We start from the raw sequence: 17,219 nt of genomic DNA, 5'->3' as shown, positions 1-17,219 counted from the left end.
AAAACGGCCGTAAAAAAACGACGCCAAAAACGCGAGTTTGATTAAAAAAATGGCTGAAAATCAGGAGCGCTTTTCCCTTTGTTTAGTAAGAGTGTGAACATAACCTTAGCCTTTTGGTGTTCTATAACTTCTGCCAGCTGCAGAATCACACCCAAACGGCAGCCGGATACTGCTTAGCAATTTGAAGACACCTTTTCCTGGCTTGTAGGAGGGGGAGGGGTGAGATTCCCTCCCACATTTACGGCAGCTGTGAGTCAGGTTGCTTTGCCTTATTCACCTTGCTGTAATTCTGGGAAGTGCTCCCTCTGGTGGCCAACATAGGAAAACGTGTCAAATTATTATTTAATTTTACTTTTTAAAAAAAAAAAAAAAAAGGTTTAATTCACGACACATTCCCTTTAATTTGTGGAGGTGGTCATAAATGGGGAATACCTGTATGTGAAAAGACCCTAAAAAAAAAAAAAGTCGTCCTTAAAGAGGCTCTGTCACCAGATTTTGCAACCCCTATCTGCTATTGCAACAGATAGGAGCTGCAATGTAGATTACAGTAACGTTTTTATTTTTAAAAAACGAGCAGTTATGACCATTTTCGTATTCATGCAAATGAGGCTTGCAAAAGTACAACTGGGCGTGTTGAAAAGTAAAAGTACAACTGGGCGTGTATTATGTGCGTACATCGGGGCGTGTTTACTACTTTTACTAGCTGGGCGTTCTGACGAGAAGTATCATCCACTTCTCTTCAGAACGCCCAGCTTCTGACAGTGCAGATCTGTGACGTCACTCACAGGTCCTGCATCGTGTCGGCACCAGAAGCTACAGATGATTCTGCAGCAGCATCAGCATTTGCAGGTAAGTAGCTACATCGACTTACCTGCAAACGCCGATGCTGCTGCAGAATCATCTGTAGCCTCTGGTGTCGATGTGTCCTCGCTCGTCCGACACGATGCAGGACCTGTGAGTGACGTCACAGCGTGATCTCTGGAGAACACGGCTGTGTCTGCACTGCCAGAAGCTGGGCGTTGTGAAGAGAAGTGGATGATACTTCTATACACAACGCCCAGCTAGTAAAAGTAGTAAACACGCCCCGATGTACGCACATAATACACGCCCAGTTGTACTTTTACTTTTCAACACGCCCAGTTGTACTTTTGCAAGCCTCATTTGCATAAATACGAAAATGGTCATAACTTGGCCAAAAATGCTCGTTTTTTAAAAATAAAAACGTTACTGTAATCTACATTGCAGCGCCTATCTGCTGCAATAGCAGATAGGGGTTGCAAAATCTGGTGACAGAGCCTCTTTAAGGAGGTGGATTTTTTTTAATCTCAACTCTTAAAGCTCCTCTAATGGCTTTAATAAGCTCAGCAATATCCTCTGAAACAAACAAGATTTTTTGTTAATTACTGCTATTAATATCAACATCTTCCCCTTCCAAAAGAAAAACACTCTTCTCAGAGTCAGATTCAATAATAGGCTTAGGGCATGTCTTGGCCACAGTACTATAAGTACTAAGGAACGGGATAGGTCATCAGTTGTCAGAAGCTGGAAAACCCCTTTAACCACTTTAGCAATACTTTTTTGGCACAAAAGTTCACTTTTTTTAAATTTAGCGGTAATCTTCTTGTAAATACAATGATAGAGAGTAGGGTCAGAATAATCCCAGAAAGTCATACAAAATAACCCTTTAACCAAGTTACGCACTGTACTAGGGGTAGAAGAGAGCACCACAGATTTAGAACTTGTTTTAGTTGAAGAGTTAATGTTTGAAAGACTGGATGACTAGCCACAGAAGGAGCACAGTTCTTAGATCTCCTGCTGAATCCTGGCGCTCGAAATTACATCAGGACGAGACGTCCAAAATCCCCATATAGCGGCACTACGAACTCGCATCATCCGACATCACAGCTGTGGAACTGGAAAAAGTGCATAAAAGCGCCAATCTGGTCCCAATATGCCTCCCAGTTTTAAGCTTCCTTTGAGCGTCGCAGTTTAGGGGGTTGGACTTTGCTGGGCAGAGATGGTGTGCAGTTCCCTGGACACGGCCTACAACAGGGGAGAGAACAGCCCACAGACTCCAACCATAGCCACGCTACAGGTAAAGAAAAACTTCAGGAGCTCCCCAAAGGGCTCATAGTACCTCTGGTCTGCCTGCTGTCTGACAGGGACAGGAAAAAACACAGGAGATGGGAGGAAGTGTGGGGCTTTTACCCACTGTTTTTTTCATGTCCCTATCATGAAGAGTCGGGACGAGGTCTGATGTCACGGAGACGACTTTGGAAATGAACAATGTTTGCTATTTACATGTAGTTAAACAAATATCCGTGGAAGAGTTAGAGTAGGTGGTGCTATAATATGAAAGTACATTTTAGAAGAAGTGTATAAAAAGGTGCACGGCCACTAAATGAGCCGAGTGCTGGTGGACACGCATGCTCGGACACTCTCCCCACATCCGGTTCTCTGCATAGTGATCCTGTGTTTAATGCAGAGCATACAATATAAATTGATTTCTGCCCTTCTTGTCAGGGAAGGAGCAGAACCTCTGCAGTAGCATAGCAGTATAGCTTAAAAGACCCCCAGCTTGTTAGAACTGTAAAGCTCTGTATCCCGACAGCTGATCTGAATAATGCACATGCCCACTCTATCTTTTACTGCTCTACTTCATTATATTTTTATTGCTTTCTAAGGGAGTTCATACTGTGAATGTCACACAGTATATATCTTCACTAACCTGGATCCCATTTTACCAGTATCTGCAGTTAAAGGATAGGTAGATAGATAATTGTTAGGTGCCAGAGGGGAAAGCAGACTGATTCTGCTCAGAGCCCACCCCTAGCTAAACAGATTAGCAGCAGCACCAAGGGGAACACAGGGAAGCATATGTTAAAAAAAAATGTCAAAAATGAGAAAGGTACTTTTATATGCTAGAAACACTGCACATTACTTTAAAAACAGCAACTAACAGCATTTCTTGACTTTCGGTATTAAAATGATTCATGGGATAACCCCTTTAAAATGAATGCTAAGGGCTGACCATCAGGGTCAGGTTCATTCACAGCCAGACTGTCTATATTAACAATGAATAGAATAGCGAGACTAGATTGTCAGTTGTATTAATTGAGTACAGCATGTAAAAAAAATAAAAAATATCCTAAATCGGTCAAAGGTCGACAAGCAACTTAATTGTTTCTATACCATTGCCAACTAACTGTGACTTACCCTCTCCTGAACTTCCAAGTCAGCGTTTTGTACAAATTGTGGAAGCCTGTCTATCATAAGCTGAGTAATCTCCTGTGCAGCTTCCTGATCGCCCTCCTGTTCTTTGCGCTGCAGCATACAAGAATATAATTTAACCACATTTTGTACATAAACCGCCTGAATATGCCCCGGCAGAGTAGTGACTTTCGACCTCAGCATAGCCTCCAATGTTTGCTGTGGTTCAGGGAGGTGCCTAAAAAGATACAAAAAAAAAATGCTTTTTATAATAAATTAGGACTACACTGAAAAGATACAAGACTGTAAAACCTTATCTCTGGAGCGGTTTTAAATAAGTTTAGATCGAATTCATGAAGCAGAAATTATAAGTGACGTGAGGACAACTATAGATACCGCAATTTGAAAAGCATTTAATTCTAAAGAATACATTTCTTAGTGGTTGTCACTAAGCTTTCTAATGAAAGATTGCTCTGCCCAGTTATGCAGTGATATATCTTACGTTATAGCAATGATTGATGGGGGGGTTGACCTCTGGGATCCTGATAAGAGCAGAGCCTAGGAATGATAGGCAACAACACTATCAGCCAACCGCTGTGCAAAAAACTGCAGCACAGCTCCATTCAGCAGGAAGGGGCTGTATGCAGTTACCTGCAGAGCGTGTGGCTGGGAGAATTACTGTGAGTGAAATCCGTGAAGGAGTTGCATCGCTTCACTCTGAGAATTGGGAGTCCCACAGATCAGGAAGTGATAGCATATACTAGCGGAGGCAGCGGCAGGAGAAGGTAATTTATGTTCGTGTTATACTATCTGCTGAACACTGTATCTAATCCTCCAACACTGTGCAGTCGCTCAGAAAATGGCAGCACACAGTGTAGACGGTTTGAAGATTCAAACCCCTCCTTCTCCTGGTACTAGCCAGAAGAAGGGAGGGGGGATTGTGTGAGGACACTAGAGAGAGTGTGTCCACACCAAATTTGCAGAATAAGTCAATGAGGTTGCTTTACCACATGGACCATGCAGCAATTTTGGGAACTGCTCCCTCTAGTGCCCAGCACATGGAAATGTTACAAATTAGAATCTAATTTATAATATTTCCTGACTTGTGAAAAAAAATTCAAAATGAAAACAATGTGTAATCACTTAAATAATAATTGTTTAACTGAAAAAATATTCTAGCGACACATTCCCTTTAAGGATTCTGAGAATGCTAGATAAAAGCAGGTCCACTGTGAGCTGTAATGCTGGCCACATTCATTGTAAGCCAGATTTTCCAGTCCCAAAAAAAAAAAAAAAAAATTACCTGAATTTTATTTTTAATCAAGCATATTTACAGGTACTGCTTCATAAAAACCGCATAAGTTAGTAAAGATTCAAAAATGCAATTTTGCTTAAATATTATTGGAACCTGTCCTGCAGAACGACTGGAAGACCTTCAATTATCGTTTAGTCTACAACTTGTCAATGGATAAGTAGACCTTGACATAGCTCTCCTTGTTATTATTGGAAGGCTTAGGTGACTACTGGGGGACCTGAAATTATTTTAGGAAATTGCTTTATAAGCACTTCCATGGAATACTACTAAATTGCACTCAATTCAGTGGTTCACCCCTCCAGGGTTACTACGTTTTGTTTCTTTGGCTGTAGAAATCCGTTGAGAATTGCCAGTAATGGGTTAAGCCCAATTCTTTTTAACGCTACCAAGAGAAGGAAACCAGCTCACCAACTTCGTTCATGCAGTCCTTATCGCACCATATATATCCGGTGCACAGATTTGGTACTACATTCTAAAGTCTAGCAAAAGTTTGAAAGTAAGGTCATCCACCATCATGGTGGTAAAGGTCCGCATATGGAAACATCTGATGTACAGAACTAGGATATTACAAATGCTTCTGCTGTGTGTTGCCATTTTTCCCTCTGTTTTTTACAGGGTTTGTTTCTGGCATTTCTTTTAACGCTATAGAGAAGATGAGGCTACCTGCTAGAGTCATGGATCATAGGCATGCCCAAATGAATAGGGAAGTCTATCTGATATTTGGTCTAAAGACCTACTTTCCAAGTAAAGAAGAGAATAGAGAATAAATATGATTTTACCGAACGGGGTCCGCCCCATGAGTACACATACAGCTGATTAAGGGCATGTTTGTCTGAAACATGTAAGGGCTAGGTCTGCTGGTTTCTACTCCACTTACCAATATGAATATGGATTGTTCTACCACCATGATGCTGGATTACGTTCATTCCATTTGAAATTTTGCAATTATTTTTATTATTTACCATGAGGATGGTATAGAAAGCGTTTGTTTTTGCCGATGACAAAAAACGTAGTAAGATACTGAACACACTTGATTTTAAAATTTTACAAGAAAAAAAATAAATCTTGATAAACAGGCAAAAAACGCAAGACAACGGCAAATTTAAATTTAATGTTGATAAATGTAAAGTGATGCTCCTACTAGCAGTATTCAATGTCAAGCAGCAGCTGCGAAAGCAAAAAAGATTTAGGGTGTATAAAAAGAGAATAAAAACCTGTGATCCCAATGTAATATTGCCTCCCCTTAAATCCCTTGCAAGACTGCATCTCGAACACGGGATTCAGTTTTGGGCTGCACATAGTAAAAACTACATAGGAGAGCTGGAAAGGGTTCAAAGGCAGGTGACTAGATTTATAAATGGGATGGGAGGTGTCCCTTACAATGACATGCTTGAAAAATTTGACTTGTTCAGCTTTGAACAAGCCTTAGAAGTGATCGCATTTACATACATAAACGTATGTGTGGTCAATACAAAGAACTGGCACATGATTTATTCATTCAAAGAACTGTACAAAAAGGACCAGGGGACATTCTTTTAATGTGGAGGAAAAGCGTTTTACCCATCAATATAGGAAAAGGATTCTTTACAGCTAGGGCAGTTAAACTATGAAATGCCCTACCCCAAGAGGTAGTAACGGTAAAACAATGACTGCATTAAAAAAAAGGCTAGATTCTTCTTCCATGATGAATGGCAATAGAATCAATTTAGCAATGAATTTCCTTTTAGTTAGGTTTTATTTAACCCTAATAACTAGGAGTTTGTGTAACCAATTATGTGCAATTTATATTATTAATAGATTTACTGCCTTCAGAAAAGAGACCTGTTCTAATGAACTCCCATGTACAACATTTTTATTGCCTAAGAATAATTCTTACTCTGAAAATTCGCCACAAATCCAGGCAGCCGCATAAAGGACTTCACAGATTCCATTGCGCTGTGTGTTGCTGGCCAACAGGTGAGCATTGTCAAGTAATGTGGCCATTTGTGAGACCGCAAAATTTCGAATAGCTTTCACTCGGATAGCAACATCAAGCATTTGAGCGGCTATCAGGTGGCCATGGCGTGTCCCTTCTAAACGAGTAAGCTCTACCAGAATGCTGATATACCTACATAAAAAAAAACGACAGGTTAGATATAAAAAAATATTATGACTTAATCCTGTCACAGGACATATTTGTGAAGATGCATGGGGGCCCACCTGTAGGCAAAGGGGCCCATCATAATCTTAAGAAAATAAGTTTCTCCTACTGCCTACTAGACTGCATGTAAAGTACTATTAATGATTGAGAAGTTTCAGAATTACAATCCCCAAAATAAATTGTAACAGCATTGAATGGCTTGCTAGAAAGGAGCTCTAGGACGAGCGCCTTACTCTCAATTTGCGGTCAATTTGGGTATAGTTAATCCTTGTGCCAAAAAAAAAAAAAAGTCTATACCAATGTGAAAAATCGCTCAAGACGCCGATCTCATGTGACCAAAAACAAACAGTTAATACCTTAGTTATTTGTGTTCAATGGAACACAAATAAACTTATTAGACCTTATTATCGAGTACAACGGATAAGTGTGCAACAACACAGAGGAGACCCAAAACCGGTGTCCAAGGCACCGGGTAATATTACTCCGTATACCCCCATCACATTTATAATTTTGTCCTGAGACTAGAGAGTCGCTATAATAATTACCAAATGATCAAAGACTGCACGGATGAGAAAGAGAGAAAAGAGAGAGAGAGAAAAAGAGAGAGAGAGAGAGAAAAAGAGAGAGAGAGAGAGAAAAAGAGAGAGAGAGAGAGAGAAAGAGAGAGAGAGAGAGAGAGAGAGAAAGAGAGAGAGAAAGAGAGAGAGAAAGAGAGAGAGAAAGAGAGAGAGAAAGAGAGAGAGAAAGAGAGAGAGAAAGAGAGAGAGAAAGAGAGAGAGAAAGAGAGAGAGAAGAGAGAGAGAAAGAGAGAGAGAAAGAGAGAGAGAAAGAGAGAGAGAAAGAGAGAGAGAAAGAGAGAGAGAAAGAGAGAGAGAAAGAGAGAGAAAGAGAGAGAAAGAGAGAGAAAGAGAGAGAAAGAGAGAGAAAGAGAGAGAAAGAGAGAGAGAAAGAGAGAGAGAAAGAGAGAGAGAGAGAAAGAGAGAGAAAGAGAGAGAAAGAGAGAAAGAGAGAGTTTCCATACATTTAAAATCTCAACACTTGGTTTAAGAATATTAACAAAATGAAACAATAGTAAATACTAACCACTCAAAATTGGTAATATACTGGTAGTTAGACTGGCTGCATATATCAATAATTTTGGTCAGTAATTCATCCCTGTAAGCAGTTCCTTCCGCTTTGTCAACATGAATCATTAGCTTCTTAACAATTTCCATCAGGTTCTTCTTAGACACCTGTACAGAAACAAAAAGAACAGTGAACCTTTATTAGTGCAAACTTACTGACCAGTGAGTAAAGATATGGGTAGATCCCTGTGAAATAGGGCACCTGCGAGCTCTTATTTCTTACCATTCCATAAAGAAGATCCAGGGCTCGTAATCGAATGGACTCATCCTTGTCATCCAGACACTGGAGGATGAGATCTTTGTGGGACTGTACAGACTTTGGGTGAGTTTTCAAGATCTTGGACATAGCAAGCAATCCTAGATACTTCACTGCCAAAAGAAGTACGCGGTTAGCAATACCAGAGGGGAAAATAAAAAATGTGATAATAGTTTGCGTTAAATACGTCACTTACAATTCTGGTCTGAATCCTCAATAAGAATCCGCAGCTTCTGAACACACAGCTACAAAAAGCAAAAAATTGTAAGAATTTAGTACAACAGAAATAGGTCAGATGCAGGTAAAAGCACGGTAGTGAAAAGACCACTGACCAACATACCCAATACTACACATTTTCTAACCTGCTCATGCTGAACGACGGTTAGAATATGAGCTCTATGTAAAACACTGGTTTTATTCACACAAGCTTTCAGAAAGGAGAACGCTCTTAAAGGGTCGTGTAAGAGGGACTCTTACATGTTTTTCCAAAAGAATAATGTAACCCGGTTCCACACCACATCGTACATTTACAGTGGCTGACGGGATTTACTTTCTGCACAGTAAAATAAATGTACAGTGCAGGCTCAGGAGCTGTGCCAGCACCATCAGCAGCAGGTGTTCGCTGTAACATCCAGCTGACAGTTGCAACAGCGATCGTAGAGGACTCTAATCCTGGGCGTTTAACCTCGAAGTGGTTTACAGGGGGAGAAAGTAATTGTAGCAATAAAAATTTTAATGGAACACCTTTTTTTTTCCCCCATTGGAGATATATATTATTTTAATTCTAGAAAGATAATCAAACAAAATTTGATGTAATTGGTAGCGCCACAACCGTAATGACCTGTACTACCACTTTAAAACAATCATATTCACTGTTGCTCAGCAGTGAATGAAAGGTCACATGACAAGGCAACCATCATGTATTGGAAAATGTTACATTGGGTATTTCAAGGATGGATAGTGATGGACCCCTTAAAGGGGTTTTCCCATCTTGAACATTAATGCCATATCCACAGGATATGCCATAGAAGTCAGATAGGTGCAGGTCCCACCCTCTCTCTAGAATGGGACCCCCTGAACCCCGTTCTAGCTTTTTGCGCTCACGCTGCCTCCCAGCCACTTCCTGGTTAGATGCTTGGAAGTTACGGAGCAGCAGAGTGCTCACTGAGCTACGCGATTTCCGTAACCCCCATAGAAGGGATTAGGAGTTACTGAAATAGCGTAGCACGGTGAGCTACGCTGTTTCAGGAACTCTGTAGCTACGGAAACAGCGGGGTTTAGGGGGCCACCAGAGATAGGTGCGGGTCATATTGTCAGGGATCAATACCATGTATATTGTTTGAAAAATATTATCCTCACACATATGTATATACATTTCAGTTCTTTGTGTAATATACTGATATATATAACAAGTTCTTTGTTCATGTCGGACACACCTATGGAAGACACCGCCCCCTGGAATGCAAGAAGAGTGAGTCTGAGAAACTGGTGGGGGCTTGGGCACTCCCACATCTCTGGGGAGGAGGCATGTGTCTCTTTCTGGGTTTCTTTGTTCTGAATAAAAAAGTTTTTCAGTCTTCCTCGTCACAGAGAGGGAAGCTGTACCAAACATTTGTGTGGTGTACTTCTCACCAGGCATGCCTTCAGCTTTCAATTTACAGAGGTGGTTATTCGGTGTGAAATACGGACTTGACAATATTATTTTGGTCGAAGATGCTGCTTTAAGCAGGTTGGTCACTGAAATACGCTGCCCTATGTAACGTCAGAATATTACAGTGGCAGGTTAATTCTCTTATTAGCTCTCCCATTTTCTCTTCCTGCTCTACTCACAGTAATTCAAAGGCTGCTGCGAACGCAGATACACAGCAGCCATCTGTCAACCACCGCAGAGAGGGGCGTTCCTGTCATGAATACAGCAGACTCTTAACTATGATGTCTGTTGTACTCTTTAGTCACTCATAAGCCAAAACGGAAAAATATTTTTTCGTGACGATTTGGCTAACCGGAGAACAGACCTGTCCATGTAATATGCTAATGTACATAGGGCTGCATATTGAGGTGACAGATCTGCTTTAACTATTCCAAGAGCTATGAGCAAAGTGAAGTCAAGTCATCTGTGCAATAGGGATGCACGATGCATGGAAACTTCGATACGGTTTAGATGCCGTGCACTCTAAAACGGTTCAATACCGTTATTTCATGTACGATGCTGTGTGGCCGCACAGCTTAGCATTGTAACACAAGAATGTATGAGAGCGGGGCTGCGGCTGTGTAATACAGTCATTGCTCCGCTCCTGAGTCCTGACAAGTGCGTGCCGTCAGCATGATGTGATGTGATGAGCCCAGCGCTGCACTAATGAGCGGCGGCACTGAAGACCGAACATGGCGGGCGCACTGCAAAACACCCCCATGTTTGGTCTTCAGTGCCTGAACCGCTGCTCACTAGTGCAGCGTCGACCACATCACCTCATGCTGACCGCACGCGAACTTGTTGTCAGGAGCGGGGCAATGGCTGTATTATACAGCCACAGCCCGGCTGTAACAGCGGAGATGAGACCTCTCATCTCTACTGTTATTCCTCTGAATGCTGTGATCAAAGCTGATCGCAGCATTCAAGGGGAAAATGAGAAGGTGGGGTGCCCCTTGGATCACGTCACAGGGAATCCCTGTGGCACGATTGAGGGACATACCATATATGGGCAGACAGCCCGGGGTCCATTAACCCCTTAACGCTCCATGACCTACTATTAGGTCATGCTAACTATAGCGTTCGCGCTCAGTGACCTAATAGTAGATCATGGAGTAAACACAGCGCCGTTCGCACGGGGCGCGTTCATGAGCTGTGACAGCTGCTGTTTCAGACAGCAGACTATCACAGCTCAATGCGCCGGGACCGATCGCGGAGGTCCCCCGCCGATTAACCCCTTAGAAGCCACGTTCAATAGTGATCGCGGCTTCTTAAGGGTTAAGCCACAATCGACGGCCCGATCTGTGATAGTGGCCGACGATCGTGACTATGGCAACCAGAATCCTAACAATGGACTCTGGCTACGCCATCAACGGAATCCTAGTGGATCCTGACGAAGTCAGGACCCACTATGCTTGCTGTCAGTGAGTAGCTGACAGTTCTAATACACTGCACTACGCATGTAGTGCACTGTATTAGAATAGCTATCAGGGCCTCCTGCCCTCAAGTCCCCTAGTGGGACAAAGTAATAAAGTAAAAAAAAAGTTGTGTAAATATAAGAAAATAAAAGTTTTAAAAGTGGTAACAGTAAAAATCCCCCTTTTCCCTTATCAGTCCTTTATTATTAATAACTATAAATAAACAAATAAACTAATACATAATTGGTATCGCCACGTCCGTAACGGCCTGAACTACAAAATGATGTCTCGTTATTTATCCCGCACGGGGAACGCCATAAAAGAAAATAATAATAAACCGTACCAGTATCACAATTGTTTGGTCACTTCACCTCTCAAAAAATGGAATAGAAAGAGATCAAAAAGTCGCGTGTACCCAAAAATGGTACTGATGGAAACTACAGTTCGTTACACAAAAAATAAGTCCTCGCACGGCTTTATTGATGGAAAAATAAAAAAGTTCTGGCTCTTAGAATAAGGTAACACCAAAAGTGAATGATTTTTTACAAAAAGTATTTTATCGTGCAAAGACATGAAAAAACTATAAACATCTGGTATCGCCGTAATCGTATCGCCCGGCAGAATAAAGCGAATATGTCATTTATAGCGCACGGTGAACGCAGTAAAAAAAAATAGTAGAATTGCTGTTTATTAGTCGCCACGCCACTTAAAAATAGAATAAAAACTGATCAAAAAGTCGCATGCACCCCATGAAAACTACAATGAATTCCTCAAGGGGTCTTGTTTCCAAAATAGGGTAATTTTTTGGGGTTTTCCACTGTTTTGGCACCACAAGACTGCTTCAAACCGGACATGGTGCCTAATAAATTCAATTAAATTAATTAAATTTCACCTCTACTTTGCTCTAAATTCCTGTGAAACACCTAAAGGGTTAATAAACTTTCTAAATGCTGTTGTGAATACTTTGAGGGGTCTAGTTTCTAAAATGGGGTGTTTGATAAGGGTGTCTAATATATGGGCCCCTCAAAAGCAACTACAGAACTGAACTGGAACCTAAAAAATAAATTAAAAATGAGGCAATACTTCGCGTCTTACATTATACTGATAATGAGCAGTGCCCACCCCGAGATGACCCCAGTTTTGACCGTTTGTATAAACGGAGACCCCTATTAGACCGTTTCAGTGCCCGGTTTTCCCAAGCATGCACCCCCGAGAAGTGTATTTCTATTGATGAGTCCTTGGTACATTTTAAAGGGAGGCTTCAATTCCGCCAGTACCTGCCGAGTAAGAGGGCAAGGTATGGCGTGAAAATGTATAAGCTGTGCGAGACTGCATCAGGGTATACCTACAAATTTAGGATATATGAAGGGAAGGACACCAGTGCTCAGCCCCCAGAATGCCCCCCCCCCCCCTTACTGGATATAATGCAAAAATTGTGTGTGATTTGGTGCACCCACTTCTGGTGCCAGGGTTACCACCCCTACCTGGATAATTTTTATACCAGCGTCCCACTCTTCAACTGCCTCACTTCCAGAAGTCCTGCGGCATGCGGCACTGCTAAAAGAAATCTGAGAGGCCTCCCTAAGACTCTGCTTGGGCAAACACTCAGAAGGGGTGAGAGCAGGGCACATTCTAGCAGCAACATATTGTGTGTCATGTACAAGACGAGAGATGCCACACCAGTACCCATGTACCTGTACGAGGTACCAGTACAGAGACCCCCAAACCAGATTGCATCCTGGACTACAATAGGTACATGGGAGGGGTGGACTTGTCAGATCAAGTCCTGAAGCCCTACAGCGCCATGCGGTGTGGTATAAGAAGCTGGCCGGGCACATCATACAGATGGCTTTGTACAATGTGTACGTGCTACATCGATGTGCAGGCCAGACGGGAACTTTCCTGGAATTTCAAGAGGTGATTATCAAGCAACTAATCTTTAGGGACCAGGAAGGGGGGGCACCCAGTACTTCTGGAAGCGGGGCCACACGCATCGTACCAGGGCGACACTTTCCAGGAGAAGTTCCCCAAACTGGCAAGAAGGGAAAAAGTCAAAAGAGGTGCAAAGTCTGCTATAAGAGGGGATAAGGTAAGACACAATATATCAATGTGACACATGTCCCGAAAAACCAGGGCTCTGTATGAAAGGGTTTTAAAATGTATCATACATCTCTTGGTTTTTAATCTACCCCAGTTTTACTTACCCTGATGTACTCCGCACAGCTTATCCCCCTCATCTTTTCCTTCTGAGCCCTGCCGTGTGCCCAGGCAGCTAACAGCCACATGGAGGGTATTGCCGTACCCGTGAGAACCCACATTACAGTTTATGGGGTGTATGTCTCCGGTCAAAATGCTCACTACACCTCTAGATGAATGCCTTAAGGGTGTAGTTTTTAAAACGGGGTCACTTCTTGCGGGTTTCAACTGTACTGGTACCTCATGGGCTTCTGCATACATGACTTTGCACCAGAAAATCCCCAGTAGGCCAAATGGTGGTCATTTCCTTCTGAGCCCTCCCATGGGCCCAAACGGCAGTTTATCACCACAAATGGGGTATTGCCGCACTCAGAAGAAATTGAGCAACAAAATTGGGTATTTTGTTCCCTGTGAAAATAAGACATTTTGATCAAAAATGACATATTATTGGAAAAAAGGAAATTTTTTTTAATTTCACAGCCCAATTCAAATACGTGCTGTGAAAAAACTGTGCAGTCAAAATGGTAACAACAACCATAAATTAATTCCTTCAGGGGTGTAGTTTCCAAAATGGGGTCACTTCTTGGGGATTCCTACTGTTTTGGCACCTCAACACCTCTCCAAACCTGGCATGCTGCCTAAAATATATTCTAGTAAAAAAGAGGCCTCAAAATGCACTAGGTGCTTTTTTGCTTCTAGGGCTTGTGTTTTAGTCCACGAGCGCACTAGAGACACATGTGGGACATTTCTAAAAACTACAGAATCTGGACAATACATATTTAGTAGTGTTTCTCTGGTAAAATCTTCTGTGTTAAAGAAAAAAAAATAAAAAAACAAATTCAGCAAGAAAAATGAAATTTGCAAATTTCACCTCCACTTTGCTTTAACTCCTGTGAATGCTTTAACTCCTTTCTAAATGCTGTTTTGAATACTTTGAGGGGTCTAGTTTTTAAAATGGTGTTTTATGGGGGTTTCTAATACATAGGCCCCTCAAAGCCACTTCAGAACTGAACAGGTACCTTAAAAAAAAGGCTTTTGAAATTTTCTTAAAAATATGAGAAATTGCTGTTTATGTTCTAAGCCTTGTAACGCTCAAGAAAAAGAGAATGTTCAGATTTGTATTGTTTTTTTAAGTAGAGACATGGGAAATGTGAACTAGTAACTATTTTGGGTGGTATAACCATCTGTTTTACAAGCAGATGCGTTTAAATTCAGAAAAATTCTATTTTTTCAAAATTTTCTCTAAATTTTGCAATTTTTCACAAATAAACACTGAATATATCAACCAAATTTTACCACTAACATAAAGCCCAATGTCTCACGAGAAAACAATCTCAGAATCGCTTGGGCAGGTTTAAGCATTCCGACGTTATTGCCACATAAAGTGAAATATGTCAGATTTGAAAAATGGGCTCTGAGCCTTAAACAGTGTCATCACAATTTTTTTTTTTATATGTTAAAGATGTTAGTGCTTTATTAACAATGTTTATATTTATTTGTGTGTTTGTGTTTTACTTTTTCTTATTTTTACACTTTTTCTTCCCTATGGGGGCTGCCATTTTTTTTTCCATTTCTGTATGTGTCGATTAACGACACATACAGACATGGAATACGGCAGCCACAGTCCCATAGGGACTGCGAACGGCTCCCGTCCCATCCACTTCTGTGTACGCCGTCTGTGTGGGAACACAGTCCAATTTGAAATGCGCGCCGTCCGGCGCCATTTTCCTGTGGACCGGAAGTCGCGGCCGGACAGTAAGATTACTACTTCCGGTCACGGCTTCCGGACTTGTGCACTTGGACCAGCGGCAGCAGACGGAGCGGACGGGCCGGAGGGAGCCGCGGCGGCGGGAGCAGGTAAGAGATTTATGTATGTGTGTGTTTGTGTACGTTTACTACTGTATGTAAACCTACTACACTGTGTGTTAGCTCAAAAAATGGCGACACACAGTGTAGGAGGTTAGACCGTTCAAACCCCTCGTTTATCCCGGCACTAGCCAGGATAAAGGAGGGGGGGATGCTGAGAGCTCACTAGAGCGAGGGCTTTTTACCCAATTTTGCAATGCTGCAATTTTGGGAATAGCTCCATCTAGTGACCAGCAATGGGAAATATTATAAATTAGAATTAATTTATAATATTTCCTGACTCGTGAAAAAAAAAAAAAAAAATGTGAACAATGTTTAAATCACCTACACACTAAATGTTTAATTTAAAAAAAAAAAAAAAAAAATCATGTTTTTCTGGCAACACATTCCCTTTAAGGCCAAAACAAGGCTGCGTCCTTAAGGACCCCAGGGCTGTCTTACCATATTTCCTGTTAGGGCATACTTAGCTATGTCCTAACAACTGCCTGTGTACTATCAGTATATAGATATATGCCAGTTCATTAACCCCTCAATGACTGCCAATACACCTTTTCACGGCGGTCATTAATGGGCTTTATTCTAGGCCGCCGCCTTTTCACGGCGGCCTAATCAACGTCCTGCACGGGTATCCCGTGCAGGCTGGAGCCGGGCCTCGGCTGTCCGATGACAGCCGGGTTCCTGCTCCAACGGTAGCGATCGAAGTTTACTTCGATTGCAGCAGTTTAACCCCTCAAATGCCACGGTCATTAGCGACCGCTGCATTGGAGTTGTTTACAGAGGGAGTGCGCACCCTCTGTCACCTATCGGCGGCCCGCAAATGAAATTGCAGGCATCCGATAGGGTGCCATGGCAGCCGGGGCCCAACAAAGGCCCCCAGGTCTGCCCTGGCTATATACCTATTAGGACGTGCCAGAGGCATGTCCTAATGGATGCCTGTCCGTTTTTTACTGACATGCAATAAAGCTCTGGTATACGAAGCACATCAAAGCATTATATCTGCGATCTAAAGATCACATAGTGATGTCTCCTAGTGAGACTGAAAAAATAATTAGTGTGAAATAAAAATGAATAAAAAAGGTACACATTTTTTGCCATAAAAATGGTTTTATTTGGTAAAAGTGTCAAAATAAAAACTACACATATATGGTATACCCGCAATCGTAATGACCCAAAAAATAAAAGTTAGCATATTATTTAAACCGCAAGGTGAACGTCGTATAGAAAAAAAAAAAACGGCAAAAATTTAAATTCAAAGTTAATCAATAAGTTCCATGTACCCCAAAATGGTAGCAATTAAGTCCCACAAAAAACAAGCCCTCATATGGCGACATTGACGGAAAAATAAAAAATAAAATTTACGGCTCTTGGGAAGTAGCGATACAAAATAAAATTATTTTAGTTCAAAAGTGTTTTTATTCTGCAAAAGTAGTAAAACATTAAAAAAAAATATATATATACATTTGGCATCGCCGTAATCGTACCGACCCATAGAATAAAGGAAGCATGTTATTTATGCTGACCGATAAACAGCGTAAACGTAAAATGCATAGAACAATGGCTAAAATACTGGGTTTTTTTTTTTATCCCCCCCCCCCCCCATATAAAAGTTAATAAAAAAATTCTCTATACTCCAAAACGGTGCCATTGAAAAACACAACCCATCCCGCAAAAAACAAGTCCTCATACAGCCATATCCAGGTGGAAATTAAAAAGTTATGGCTCTTTGAATGTGACAATGGAAAAACTAAAAAACTTGCTTGGTCATTAGGGCTCAGAATGCATGCAGGGGGAAGGGGTTAAAGTTAAAAAAAAAAGTAAAAACAAAAGTAACATTACAAAAAAAAAAAAAACACACCTTTTTTACAACATACATTAAAAGTCTCAATACATAAAATATACACGTTCAGTATTGGCGCGGCCGTAATAACCTGCACAACAATTTGGTCTCGTCATTTATGAGGTGTAAAAAATAAAAACGGCTTTCTTTAATTTATTGTGGGGCGCGAG

The 17,219-nt window shown here is 41.4% G+C and overlaps 1 protein-coding gene across 1 annotated transcript in view; it reads right to left on the bottom strand.

The window, feature by feature from the left end:
• The window catches only part of AP3D1 (adaptor related protein complex 3 subunit delta 1), a 147,107-nt gene that overhangs the window by 101,875 nt on the left and 28,013 nt on the right, over positions 1-17,219 (bottom strand). Inside the window, exons 11-15 of the mRNA XM_075864439.1 lie at positions 8,242-8,290; positions 8,013-8,158; positions 7,749-7,897; positions 6,402-6,632; positions 3,217-3,448 (exon numbers count right to left, since the gene is read on the bottom strand). Of these exons, the coding sequence (XP_075720554.1) occupies positions 3,217-3,448; positions 6,402-6,632; positions 7,749-7,897; positions 8,013-8,158; positions 8,242-8,290 (807 nt within the window). The remainder of the gene's footprint in view (positions 1-3,216; positions 3,449-6,401; positions 6,633-7,748; positions 7,898-8,012; positions 8,159-8,241; positions 8,291-17,219) is intronic.

The sequence above is a fragment of the Rhinoderma darwinii genome, chromosome 1 (assembly GCF_050947455.1).
Source record: "Rhinoderma darwinii isolate aRhiDar2 chromosome 1, aRhiDar2.hap1, whole genome shotgun sequence".
NCBI classification, from domain to species: Eukaryota; Metazoa; Chordata; class Amphibia; order Anura; family Rhinodermatidae; genus Rhinoderma; species Rhinoderma darwinii.
This window is presented reverse-complemented; position numbering and strand designations above follow the sequence as displayed.